General features: G+C 42.0%; 1 protein-coding gene across 2 annotated transcripts in view; it reads right to left on the bottom strand.

Annotated features, from left to right (window-relative positions):
- ITGA9 (integrin subunit alpha 9) overlaps window positions 1–13,011 on the bottom strand; it is a 242,482-nt gene that overhangs the window by 81,805 nt on the left and 147,666 nt on the right. For both annotated transcript variants that reach the window (XM_083467884.1, XM_083467885.1), the window contains exon 17: window positions 10,390–10,466. In XM_083467884.1, the coding sequence (XP_083324010.1) occupies window positions 10,390–10,466 (77 nt within the window). The remainder of the gene's footprint in view (window positions 1–10,389; window positions 10,467–13,011) is intronic.

Genomic DNA, 13,011 nt, shown 5'->3' with positions numbered 1-13,011 from the left:
AGGAAGCACTGCCGTCATCAAAATGTGTTGTTTGAACTGCATTGTTTAAGAAACAACATGACCCAGGCTTCATTGGGACACAGACAAACAGACAGGCACACACACTTAAGGAATTGAAGATGTAAGCAAAACAGTAAATGAAAGAGGGTTATCGGTTTTATTTTATTAACTGATTAGCATTTATGTGGGCAGCCTAGTTCCTATCAAGGGGGGAGGCTGTTTCCCATGGCCACTGAACTCCTTAGCCAGACTTATTTTAAGTCTGGATTGCTCTGCGCACATGTGAATATTGTCTAGATTATCTCTGCTTAGAAGAGGTTCCGCTCAAGAATTTGACTGTCAAAGCATTCCAGTGGGGCTTATATTCCAGTGGGCCTTAGGCTCTTCAAAACAGTGCTTTAGACCGTGATAAAATCTGTGCTTACAAAATCAAGTTATATAATAGCACAGGGGAAAGGCAAGGAAATTTGTCGTCTGCAGATTCTTTGGTTTATCCAGGGCAAAACTTAAGCAGATGACTGCACAAGTACACAAAATCTCTACATATAAATAACATGGCAAATCAACATGAATTAGCGTGTACTCAAGAACACCCAGTAACTGGAACACTTCTGGTAGCTGTTATTAGTGCTCCAGTATAACCAATAAGTTAAATCAGGGCTGGGGGAACTGGTTTTGACTGGTTTGGGCAGACTTTCAAAGGGAACAATAATAATCGAGAAATTCTGTCCTCTGGTTCAGTTCAAGTATAATGTGGATCTCTTCTTTCTTAAGAAACGAAACAAGAAACTACTTAAGAAACTACTGCTAGTCAACTGTAAGGTTAAAAACTGTAAAATCTAATATGCTACGGCAGTTTCTGCCTAGGGCTTATTCACAAGGCCACAATAATCGTTTAGGGTGTCATCTGGCTCAATTCTTGTTAATGGACTTTTGCCATTAACTTGAAAGAAAAACTTCCCATTAAGTCAATGGAATGTGGCCACATCCTTGATAACTAAATTGATGGTGTGCAAGACCTATCACAGATCAGCTGTCATCAAGAGAATTGCCTTGGCAAGTGAAAAGACTAGCTGCCAATGGACACCGGATTATCCATTCCTACTATCTCCTTCAGTTATGTGCATTATGCCTACAAGACACATTTAGTCTTTAGCTATCTCAAAACAGAATTCGTTCATTCTCTCTCTCTCTCTCTCTCTCTCTCTCTCTCTCTAATCAGCAATTAGAAATCTAAGAAAAACCCACTCTGGTTTGTCTCCATGCTAATTAAGAGCATTTATATATAGCTGTATATTTCAAAGCGTTTTCCATTCCCCTCCTTCTTTTCGTCTGGGAGACTTGTCACCCAAAAAAAAGAAACCCAAAAAACAGGCGACACCAACTCATTTGCTTTCTGCACAGCAGGATTTCCTTGTGGGGTCTTCTGTGGCTTTGATTCTTATAATTTGTAGTAATTTTTGTAGCAGTTCACTGGGTGGTTCCAACAACCCTAAATGTTTATCAGGCAAATGTTCAATGGAAGATGTACTTCAAATGTGTATTAAGACAGACTAAGTAGCTAAGTTCTTCTATTTGATTTTTTGCCGCCAAAATACACTACAGGACCTTGCTGGAGACCCATAGAGGTGAAATAGAGTGCTCACCTCCTTTTCTTCCTTTTGGCAAATGACTGTATCATTGAAATGGCGACAAGATAGCACTGGCCTATTTATTCTGAATGTTTGTAAGTGATGCCAATAAAGGTTTGATGATGATGATGAGACAGACTAATGTAATATATGTATAAGTTGTTAGTGCAAGAAAGCCTGGCAGTATTCATCCCATGAGATATATTCTAACATTCCTTGTAACTTCCAATAACATTTCAATACCTCTACTGGCATAACAAAATGGATTAAGTGGTTTCAGATTTCTTTATTCTGCTATAGACTTTAAATAAAAATAAATCTAAGGTCGTAGAAACATATGACATCGGCATCACACAAATCTTTAGCTTCTTTTGATTCTCAGCTTTCACCTTTAAAAATGCCAGCTCCTAGGCCTCGCAGTTGCAAAGGGTATGAATGACAATATGTCAACAATGTGTGATAAAATATAAGCAGCTGTAGAATCCATGGGTAAGGGAGTTAAGTTGACCAGAAAAGTTAAAAGGGAGGACCCTGAAAACTCACATGCTTAATGCTGGTGACAGAATTCAACTTTGGGGAGCAAATAGATTTGATTTTAAAACAGTAACTGCAAAGCACTCAAAGAACAGGGTCTCAGAAGTGCCCCTTTAACTGTAAAACTGTTGTCATCACATTGCTCCTTCGTGTTTTCAGTCCCACATGTGGACATTCTTGATACCATATTGGCTCCTGTGCATCTTTTTGTATTATGTTTGCAAATAAATAGTGCTGCTGACCGGACTCGTAGCTGTTGCTTGCTTAAGGAGAAATTTTCAGGACAAGAGACAGTCTTAACAGCAGCCACAAGACAGTTAAGAATGGTCAAAGCGTTTCACGAACATTAGCTTTGAAAGAGTAGTGGGAAATCTCTTTGAGCACTCCCTGAGAATAAGATTTTAAGAAATATGAGTTACAGGTTTTCTCTCCCCGCTCCAAAACTTCTAAGTTTTGGTAGGTTTGGAAAAGTGCAAGTAGGAGGTAAACTGGCAAAGAAGAGAGCTGTTGGTGGAGGAGTTTGGTTCATTTAAATGCTCCAGGATTTTGCTGCTATTCTAAATCTAACCTGATCCCAGGGAAAGCTTGCACAATTTATGAACCAGCAAGCCAAACATAACTGTGCTTGACCAGTACTGGGGGTTGCAAAATGCTTGATAAGCCTTCTACATTTTTGCAGTCCTGAGCGGGCTGCAAAAATGAGTTCATTAAGCGTTTTATGGCTAAAATTGTGCTTGCACACAAAAGAAATTGTAGCTAGTCTGCCACCTATTTTCTGCCTCCCGAGGAACACACTTTTTGATAGATCACATTCGGCATTGTTCATCACATATGGTAATAATTCAACCATTTGGTGGCATGGCTCAAGGCTATAAAATGAATGGGCCCTGGGGAAGATGGTACAATTCCTAGTACATGCATAACTGCCATACTGTCCCTGCAATATAAGGTTTGCCAAAGAGAGCATTTAAACTCCAGAAACAGTAAATCCAGGCCCGTTTGATATTGCACAGGCTGAAAATTTGTGATGAAAGCCAGAACACCATAAATGCACAGTTGTGTTTGGCTTTTTGTAATATAAATCTGACTCAGTAGATTTGATTTTAAGCATCTGCATAAGCTTCGTTTACTAACCTTGCATACAGTCAACTTATATGAAATTTGAAATTGGGATTCTTAAAGGTCACCTGGTGAGCTGAAATGGAAGAACTGCTGTTGGAGAATTTTTCTTTTGCGCTTATACATTTCTTGGCTAAAAATATCTGGCTTGGGTATAGTTCTTTTCTTGACATAAATCACTTGCTACTGTGCAACAAATTCTTTATTGCAACCAACAGTAAAGTTTATGAGCTTGTATTCCAAGATTGCCATCTCTGCTGGAGTGGTGAACAGCTTTAACTTTTTTTTATCATTTCCTTTTCCTCATATGGGCATCTGAATGGGTTGTGAGTTTTGTTTCTGGGTGGAGATGGGCAAAACCTACCCATCTCAATTCAGAAATGGTCTCTCCACACACACACATACCTGAAAAGAATGGTTTAGAGGCACAGATTATAATTTCCTGCATACTTTACTTAGAAAACTAAAAAGCCCCAGGCACACAGGCAAAACCAATACTCCATTAAGGAAAAGCCTTGCAGGGCCTTTCTTATATGAAAATCAAGAGGTCTCTCCCACCTGTTTCTCCCTCCCCAGGGTAAGGATTTCCACCCCTCAAGGAAGGAATCAGGCTGGTGGAAAATGAAACCCATTTAGAAATCCGACACAACTTAAGGGGGTTGGACCCAGTTCAAAAATGGACCACGCTTTTTGAGCAAAGTCCCACACTATCCCGTCTACCAGGCCCAGAGGCAGCTCCTGGCATCTTACAGCAGCTGCCGGAGCACCCAGTAGCTCAGGATCAGAAGCGATACTCGACCCAGATCCCCAACAGCAGAAACAATTGGACATCATTTTAATTTCCTTCAGTGCCCTGGAATGTAACTAGCTCAAGCCCACTGGGGCACTGTGGGAAAGAAAATGGCTACACCCAGCCATCCTTGGAGACCAGGGCCATATTTACGTATAAGCTAAACAAGCTATAGCTTAGGGCCCCACTCTCTTGAGGGCCCCCCAAAAAAATGAAAGGAAAAAAATGGATGTACAGTCATACCTCGGGATAAATATGCTTCAGGATAAGTATTTTCAGGTTGTGCTCCACGGCAACCCGGAAGTAACAGAGTGCGTTACTTCCGTGTTTTGCCGCTCGCGCATGCGCAGTCAAAATGACGTCACGCACATGTGCGGAAGCAGCGAAATGTGACCCACGCATGCGCAGACTCGCTGTCGCGGCTTACGTTCTATTCAGGATGTGAACGGGGCTCCAGGGCGGATCCCATTCGCATCCCGAGGTACCACTGTACATTTCCAAAATATAAGATAAAAAACAAATAAAATAAAACCTACATACAGCAACAGTGTTTTGTGTTGTGTAGGCTCCTAATGATGTAAGTAATGGGCCCCGCCTGCTAGCCTGCTCCCTAAAATATCACTGGTTTGCTCATTTCTATATATAGGGTGTCTACATCCTGCATGTGCAAATGGCTCTAGATACCTATTAGGTCCATAAATTACCACATAGCATATATTTAACACAAAAACCAGTGACAATTTGTTCTTGACAAAGGACAGCTGGACGTTTAAAGGGCTGCAGTACCTTCAGTAGCCTAGGGCCTCATCAAACCTAAATCTGGCCCTGCTGGAGCCATAGGAGCCAACTCCTAAGGACCAAGTTTCCTTCACCACCAGGAGCACCCATAAAATATTTGAGGGTGCCACCCCACCCCCAGTTGATAGGCATTGCCTTTCAAATGGTGTGTGTGCGCTGCATCTTGGGATCAATTATGCAGCGTGGGACTCCCCATCCCCCAATATTTTATTCAAGTTGGCATCTCTGCTTGGCGAGTTTCTGTAGCTACTACCTGGTGGGGCCTATCAGTGAAAGAAGGATCCCACCAGAAGGCACTATGCCCAATACCCCATCAAACCTGGAGCCACTTTTGCACCAATCAAACAACATCAAGAATGAATTTTCCACCTTAGCATTATTAATAATGGTACAAGTTTTTAACAGGTGGGTGGATTTTTTTACACAGTAAAAATGGACATTGGGGTGGGTCTCAGTTCTACAGAAAGGCAAATGAGTGGCACATATTGGCATGGGAATAAACAGCAACTCCTCCACAACTGTTAAGGCAATCCCAAACTATATATATATATATATATATATATATATATATATATATATATATATATATATATATATATGCAGGTTTTGGTGTCTTCGGGTGTCTTCCCGTGTAAGAGTTGGGGTGTCTAGGCGACGTTTCGACGAGGTCTCACTCGTCATCTTCAGGCTGGTGCTTTCGGCTTCTTGTTACTGGAACAGAGCAGGATCTCAGTGTTTGAGTTCCTATAAATACTGTTGAGGGGGTGTGGTGTATAGCCTCCAACGTTCTGGGCAGGGAGGAAGTTCCCAGGTTAGTGTGCCTTTTCTTCTTTTGTTCCTTAATTACTTGAGGGATATCTTGAGTGATTTCTTGAGTGATATTCTGAGTACCACTTAGGTGGGTCATTAAGTGTGGATTAGTTGCTAAAGCTTTCGTGTCTTGACCTCTTGAGCTTGTGAAGAGTTTTTCTGAGAAGATGGCTGTACTGCACTTAGTTGTGCTCTGGCTTGGCTTCGTGTATAGGGGCGAGCTGTGGTTTTGTGCCCTGTGCCAGCCAGATCTGTGTAGGGATTGCAGGGGGGTGCAGCATCCGGAGGTGCCACTATGGTTTGGCTACTGGATGGTGTCTGTAATTTATCTGTGGAGAGGGTCTGGGTTTGGGTCTGGTGTGGTTGATTGGTGATGGCGTTCTGTGTGCCTCTGGTTCTGGTGTCGGTTTTTGTGGGGAGGGCTAATTTCCAGATGTCTGGCAGGCGGGACGTGTCGTCACGCTTGTTCATGTTGTGAGGGTGTTTCTCTATCTCGATGGCTTCCATGATTATTCTCTTGTGGTGATGTTCCATGTTAGAGAGCAATTTGGAATCTGCAAAATTAATTTCGTGTCCTGTTTCTTTCATGTGTTGGAAAAGAGAGGAAGTTTTTTCTTCTTTTTTGACGGCATTCTTGTGTTCTGCGATACGTGCATTTATTCGTCTGTTTGTTTGTCCAATGTACGTGGCTGGGCAGACTTTGCAGGGTATTTCATAGACCCCTTGGTTTTCCAACTGGATTTTATCTTTGGGGTTTCTGAGGATATTGGCTATTTTTTGGTTGGTGCAAAAGGCTGTTTTGATATTGTGTTTATGGAGGATTTTGCTAATTTTATCTGTAGTGCCCTTGATATAAGGAAGGAGGGCCATGCCATTGTTTTCTTCTGTGTCTTGGTTTTTGGGGGGTGTTTCTTTTTGGATTAGCTTCGTAACCCTGTTTTGCTGGTATCCATTGGCGATTAACACATTCTCATCTCCAGAACCAAACGCCTGGCTGACAAAGACCACTTGACAACTGAGTTACAGAATCTCTCAAATGTGTTAATCGCCAATGGATACCAGCAAAACAGGGTTACGAAGCTAATCCAAAAAGAAACACCCCCCAAAAACCAAGACACAGAAGAAAACAATGGCATGGCCCTCCTTCCTTATATCAAGGGCACTACAGATAAAATTAGCAAAATCCTCCATAAACACAATATCAAAACAGCCTTTTGCACCAACCAAAAAATAGCCAATATCCTCAGAAACCCCAAAGATAAAATCCAGTTGGAAAACCAAGGGGTCTATGAAATACCCTGCAAAGTCTGCCCAGCCACGTACATTGGACAAACAAACAGACGAATAAATGCACGTATCGCAGAACACAAGAATGCCGTCAAAAAAGAAGAAAAAACTTCCTCTCTTTTCCAACACATGAAAGAAACAGGACACGAAATTAATTTTGCAGATTCCAAATTGCTCTCTAACATGGAACATCACCACAAGAGAATAATCATGGAAGCCATCGAGATAGAGAAACACCCTCACAACATGAACAAGCGTGACGACACGTCCCGCCTGCCAGACATCTGGAAATTAGCCCTCCCCACAAAAACCGACACCAGAACCAGAGGCACACAGAACGCCATCACCAATCAACCACACCAGACCCAAACCCAGACCCTCTCCACAGATAAATTACAGACACCATCCAGTAGCCAAACCATAGTGGCACCTCCGGATGCTGCACCCCCCTGCAATCCCTACACAGATCTGGCTGGCACAGGGCACAAAACCACAGCTCACCCCTATACACGAAGCCAAGCCAGAGCACAACTAAGTGCAGTACAGCCATCTTCTCAGAAAAACTCTTCACAAGCTCAAGAGGTCAAGACACGAAAGCTTTAGCAACTAATCCACACTTAATGACCCACCTAAGTGGTACTCAGAATATCACTCAAGAAATCACTCAAGATATCCCTCAAGTAATTAAGGAACAAAAGAAGAAAAGGCACACTAACCTGGGAACTTCCTCCCTGCCCAGAACGTTGGAGGCTATACACCACACCCCCTCAACAGTATTTATAGGAACTCAAACACTGAGATCCTGCTCTGTTCCAGTAACAAGAAGCCGAAAGCACCAGCCTGAAGATGACGAGTGAGACCTCGTCGAAACGTCGCCTAGACACCCCAACTCTTACACGGGAAGACACCCGAAGACACCAAAACCTGCATTCCTGTACCCGTGAAAATCTACGAAAGCATATATATATATATATATATATATATATATATATATATATATATATATATATTTAAACGAGGCTACTGGAGTCAGCTGGCATTTTCCCCACAACAGGGAAATAATGTGCAAACTCATCTGCCAAATAACACTCAATATTTTAATTTTTTAGAGAGAGAAAGATTGCATTTTTATGAATTGTAAACTTGTGCAAATTTAATCAATTGATTAATCAGCTAAAAATCTGATGATTAATCAATTACAATTCCTTTAACTAGGCTGCAGCTCTAATCTTAACACAAATTAATCAATAAATTAATTAACTAAAAATCTGATGATGATCAATTACAATTTCTCTCACTTGGTTCCAGCACTAATCCTAATGAACTAGCTTACTAATACGATTGTTTCTAGGATATTCATTTTATATTTCTCAGCTACCTTTTAAGTTTTCGTTGTTCTGCTGAAAGGTAGGGTATAAATGTTTTTAACGTTTATTTAGAAAAAAATTGAATTTACCATGCATTGATTTTCTTTTGTTGTGTCAGGCATGAAGGCAAAATATACATATTTAAAATGTAAAGATACCTTCACCTTCCCCCAAAACAGACTGTGACAAAAAAAATTAAAATATTATCTTCTGCAGATACGGGTAGTTGGATGTGTCTGGTTGTAGGATGGGAATATGTAATCAATTACACTCAAGAATTCTTTGAAATAATGCAGCGCTGACAGACATACACAGTTGGATGGGCATCTTCATCTGCAATCCACTCCTGTCCACTGTCAAGTCCATGCATCCACTATCAAACACAATTCACTGGCCAGAATTGGCAGAAGTAACCAAAGTCCAGACTAATTGGCACCATCCCTGAGACACCAATTATCTGCATTAGAAACAGGAGCTGGTGGATTAGCACAGCGCCCCTAATTTAACAGTGGAATCCTATGCATCCTTACTCAGAAGAAAGCAGCACTGATTTTATGGCTGTTTACTCCGAGTTAAGTGGTTATAGCAAATTAACCTCTCTTGCCCAGATCCATCCAAAGACATTGGATTGGGCTCAACCCATATTTATAGATATCCACACACTTTATATACTTGGACTCCAGAAACGCTAGCACTATAATTATTACGAGAAACAACAAAGGAATGGCATCTTGTGAATCTGACACTAACTGGGAAGGAATTCCTGCACCGCAATTAAGTCCTCCAATTTCCATTTCGGGATTCGGCGTTCCGCTCCACCCTCCACCCCCAATGCACATTATTTGCAGCGATGAAAAATGAGAAAAGCTTGGCATGGTACGGAGGGATTGCAAATGAGTGACAGCTGGAAGATAGATTCTGAAAGGGTCTCTGAATACTTGGTGCCAATTGGCCTTAAAGGCAAATGTCGGCATTTGCGGGGGGTGGGGCAGAGGAATATGCTGGGAAATAAAACTCACTCTGGCTTTAATGACAAGAGCAGGGAAAGTTTAGGTAGCTGAAATACACTGGAGGAAGAAAAACCGCTTTTGAAGTTCTCCCATCAATAACCGTCATTTATAACAAGTTTGTCTCCCATCCCAAGATCACTAGCACTCCCCCTGTCTTCATAAACCAACACACAGTCCATGCGCAAGTCTTGTTCTGGCCTCTCCCCCACAGGGAATGCACAAGCCATGCGAGAAGCCCAGCCGCTCTGCTTTTTCTATTAACACTCCCGGTCAAGCTGCACTCCTTCTCATGGCACCGCATGGAGTGCTATTCCATTTATATAGTCCTTCAGGGAGGATTTACTCTCCAGCTGCACTGCTAGAAGCTGCCCGCCCATTCTGCTCCAGGGGTGGCACCTGTCCATTTTCCTCTGCTGCCCGCTTTATTTTTTAATAACCAAGAGGGGCTCTTTCCGCCCGCTGCCCATATCCCTTTTCACATATGCAGTGCCACGCAGGCAAACCCATTTTGTGCCTCTGCCTTTTTGCGATTCTTATATTCTGAACATGGCTCCAGACACCACTCCTCTCTTCCCTGACAGCTGCTGACAGACCTGTGATCAAATGCACACAGGTTTGGGCAACGTGGCTGTCACAGTTGCAGAAATGTATCAGTAACTACGTTCAACTAAGAGGAGGGGAGACAAATGGAGAAATCATACCCAATCATACCCAGAAATCATACCCAAGCACATGAAACGTCTGAGAAGCATCAATAAAGCAACATAAAGTGCCTTGGCATTTCTTTGAAATTAAAGGCTGCACACAAATAATTCATTCATATATATATATATATAAAATAAGCATGGGTTGGGTTGAACCAACAATATGAAATATCCTGCAAACAAAAAGTTGGGGAAAGGAGGAATTAAAAAGTTTAGCTCTAGAGTTTTCTGAATATAGAGTGTCCTCTATGCATGTAAACATAATTATATAGGTCCTGACAGTTTAAACCAGTATTTCCCCCCAAAAAAATGAATCAAGCATTTAAAAGTGGCACTCACCTGGATAGGAATAGTTTCCCCTGAAGGTTAAGATCAGCGGCACAGTCATCTGACTGACAATTCCTCTCAAAAACAGTCTATGAGAATTAAGAAAATAACGTTACTGGGAAGGGGAAAACAAGAAGACCAAATAATCTCTGTTTGATATGCTGTGGGATCTACTTTTTAAAAATTAGATATTGCTATGGTAGATTTTGTTGTGTGAATGGTGCCAGGGATCCTCTGCGAGGGTTACATGGACTCTCTGGGGTCCACAGAACTCCACTTATGAGCCATTGTCAAGTTGTGCTGACATAACCAAGTTAAAAAGCAAATGATAGTTTGAATCAGTCTTAACACATGGTCTGGAAGAGAGTTTGGAGATTTGAAACCTTAAAAATTAAGGCTAATAAAGGAAGTTATAAATAAAAAGCATCTCTTTGGAACTTATCAAATGCAAAGCATTACACATGACACTCTTCACCTTTCCTTGATAAGGAAGCTTTTCCTTGCATCTAGTGATGGCAAAGAACCAATTGATTTTTACTGCACATGCTCAGACTCATGGCTGTTTGTAAAGCACGTCTAATAGAACACATCCCATGAATCCCAATGCAAGCACCTGATTTCATCTCACTGACAACAAGTAATTAACATTCCTGAACACTTTCCGGGATTTAACTACAGACACGTGTTACAAGAAGACAAAATAACTGGCAGAGTACTTCCATCGAGAGTCATAGCAGGTGAAGTAAATGGGGGGAAATTCCTCAGGAGCTATAAATGTAGAAGAAGGAATTCTTCTATTAAACAAAGCAGGCGTGCTCTTGCAAGAGGTGAACAGGAACAGCTGTAAAATTCCTTGACCTGCCAGGAAAATGTTCCATTTCATGGGGCGAAGGGTCAGTATTGGGTAGCAGAAAAGGGGCAACCCAGGCACAAAGCCCTGCGCTGCCAAACCAGGCTGCCGCGAGATAAATGATAAATCAGAAAAGGAGCAAAGCCTTTTTCCCCTGTAAAAAAGTTGACTGTGTTCACCAGGTTCATGACGATCCGCCTTCTGAATCCACCACCCTTCTCACAGGGGGTGCACTGCGGCACCCCCCAAAATGTCTGCCACTTGACCAGACACAGCCGCCTGCCCTGTCGCGTACACACAGGCTCACAGAGGCCCCTTCTGCCCCACATTTTCCCTTTTTCCACACCCACCGAAAGCTCCAGGAAGCAGTAGAATCATAGACATGGAAGTGACCACAATATTTGAAGGGGGGGAGGTGCTGGCATTGTGTACCGTTGAGTAATGCCAGAAAAAAAGCATAAGTACTTCATACATCTCATTTATAAGCACTTGACTTGGCTACAGGAACGTGGCCATACAGCTGAACCTGCAGAAAGCAGTTGATGGGCACCGAGTTTGACTCTATTAGCTTGCCACGCTGCTGAGTTCCCACAGGGAACTAAATTCCACAGCTGATCCCTGCAGAAAGCAACTTTGCCAGTTCTGTGCTCTGCATTTTGCCTAGATTTTCAGCTTGTTGGACCCTTGGGAAGTGCTGTGCAAGGGACTTGTTTGATAGGTGGGTGGAGCAACCCACCTGCCAATCACATGACCTCTGTTACAAAGGAGAAACCAAAAGTCATTATTATATTTGCTTATCGGCTTAAGGAGACTAACAGAAGAGATCGTAAAGGAAAAAGAGAAATTATATGAACAAGATATGATGTGGAAACACCAAGATAAGATTGGATAGAACTATGAACTCTGTTTGGACTGATTGGGACTGATTTGGACATTAATGCAGTAATAAGAAGATGATTTGAACCCCCCTTTGGATCTTGAAGTATGGGTTCCCCCAACAAAATTTAAAAAATTGGCTTTGTAATTTGGAATATTATGTGATGTGATTTAATTTGATGTGATTGGCTAGTTAATAAAAATTATTAAAAAAAAACAAAAACAAAGGAGAAACCACAAGTCGCTGCCCCAGTCAGCATAAGTGAATGGTTTTGCAAATACACAAGTCACATTTAGCATAACGGCAATGGTCGTTCTGTACGGTTTTGTTGCTCAAGTTAATTAACTGCAGACCTTTCAAAGTCAGAAATGCTTCTAGACACTTTCTTGTTCAAGTCATGACTAAATTACTTCCAAGCCTATCAGTCTGGCTTTCCCTCCCGCATGCAGGCCTGATTCATTAAAGGACAGACCATTTGAAAGCCCAGTTCAAGCCAATTGTATTCGAAAGAAGGGTGGGATCATGTTTAGATTTCCTGGCATGGGAAGGGTCCATTCACTGCCAACTTTGGGTTCACTCTGACCACTGAATTCCAACATCAGAAGCCAGGCAAGTATATGTGGGTGGGTCTGGATGCATTAGGGATTCCACTCAACCAAAATATGGGGGAGGGGACCATTATATTCAATTAGACCAAAAGGGAGGGGTAGGAGAAAGCAGTTTCCTGTAATAAAGGCAATATCTGTATCTTGGACATATTGGGAGTAACCCTGACAACTTCTCTGCTCTACCCAACATCAGAGTACATTCTCAGCATCAAATAATTTTACTCCTACATGTCGCAGATGTTCGGAAGGATAATGAACAATGCTATGCCTGCGAAACTGGTCACTGCCTTCCCTACCCC

The sequence above is a fragment of the Podarcis liolepis genome, assembly GCF_965112155.1.
Source record: "Podarcis liolepis genome assembly, chromosome: 12".
NCBI classification, from domain to species: domain Eukaryota; kingdom Metazoa; phylum Chordata; class Lepidosauria; order Squamata; family Lacertidae; genus Podarcis; species Podarcis liolepis.
The sequence above is the reverse complement of the archived record's forward strand: the minus strand, read 5'-3'. Positions and strand labels throughout refer to the sequence as shown.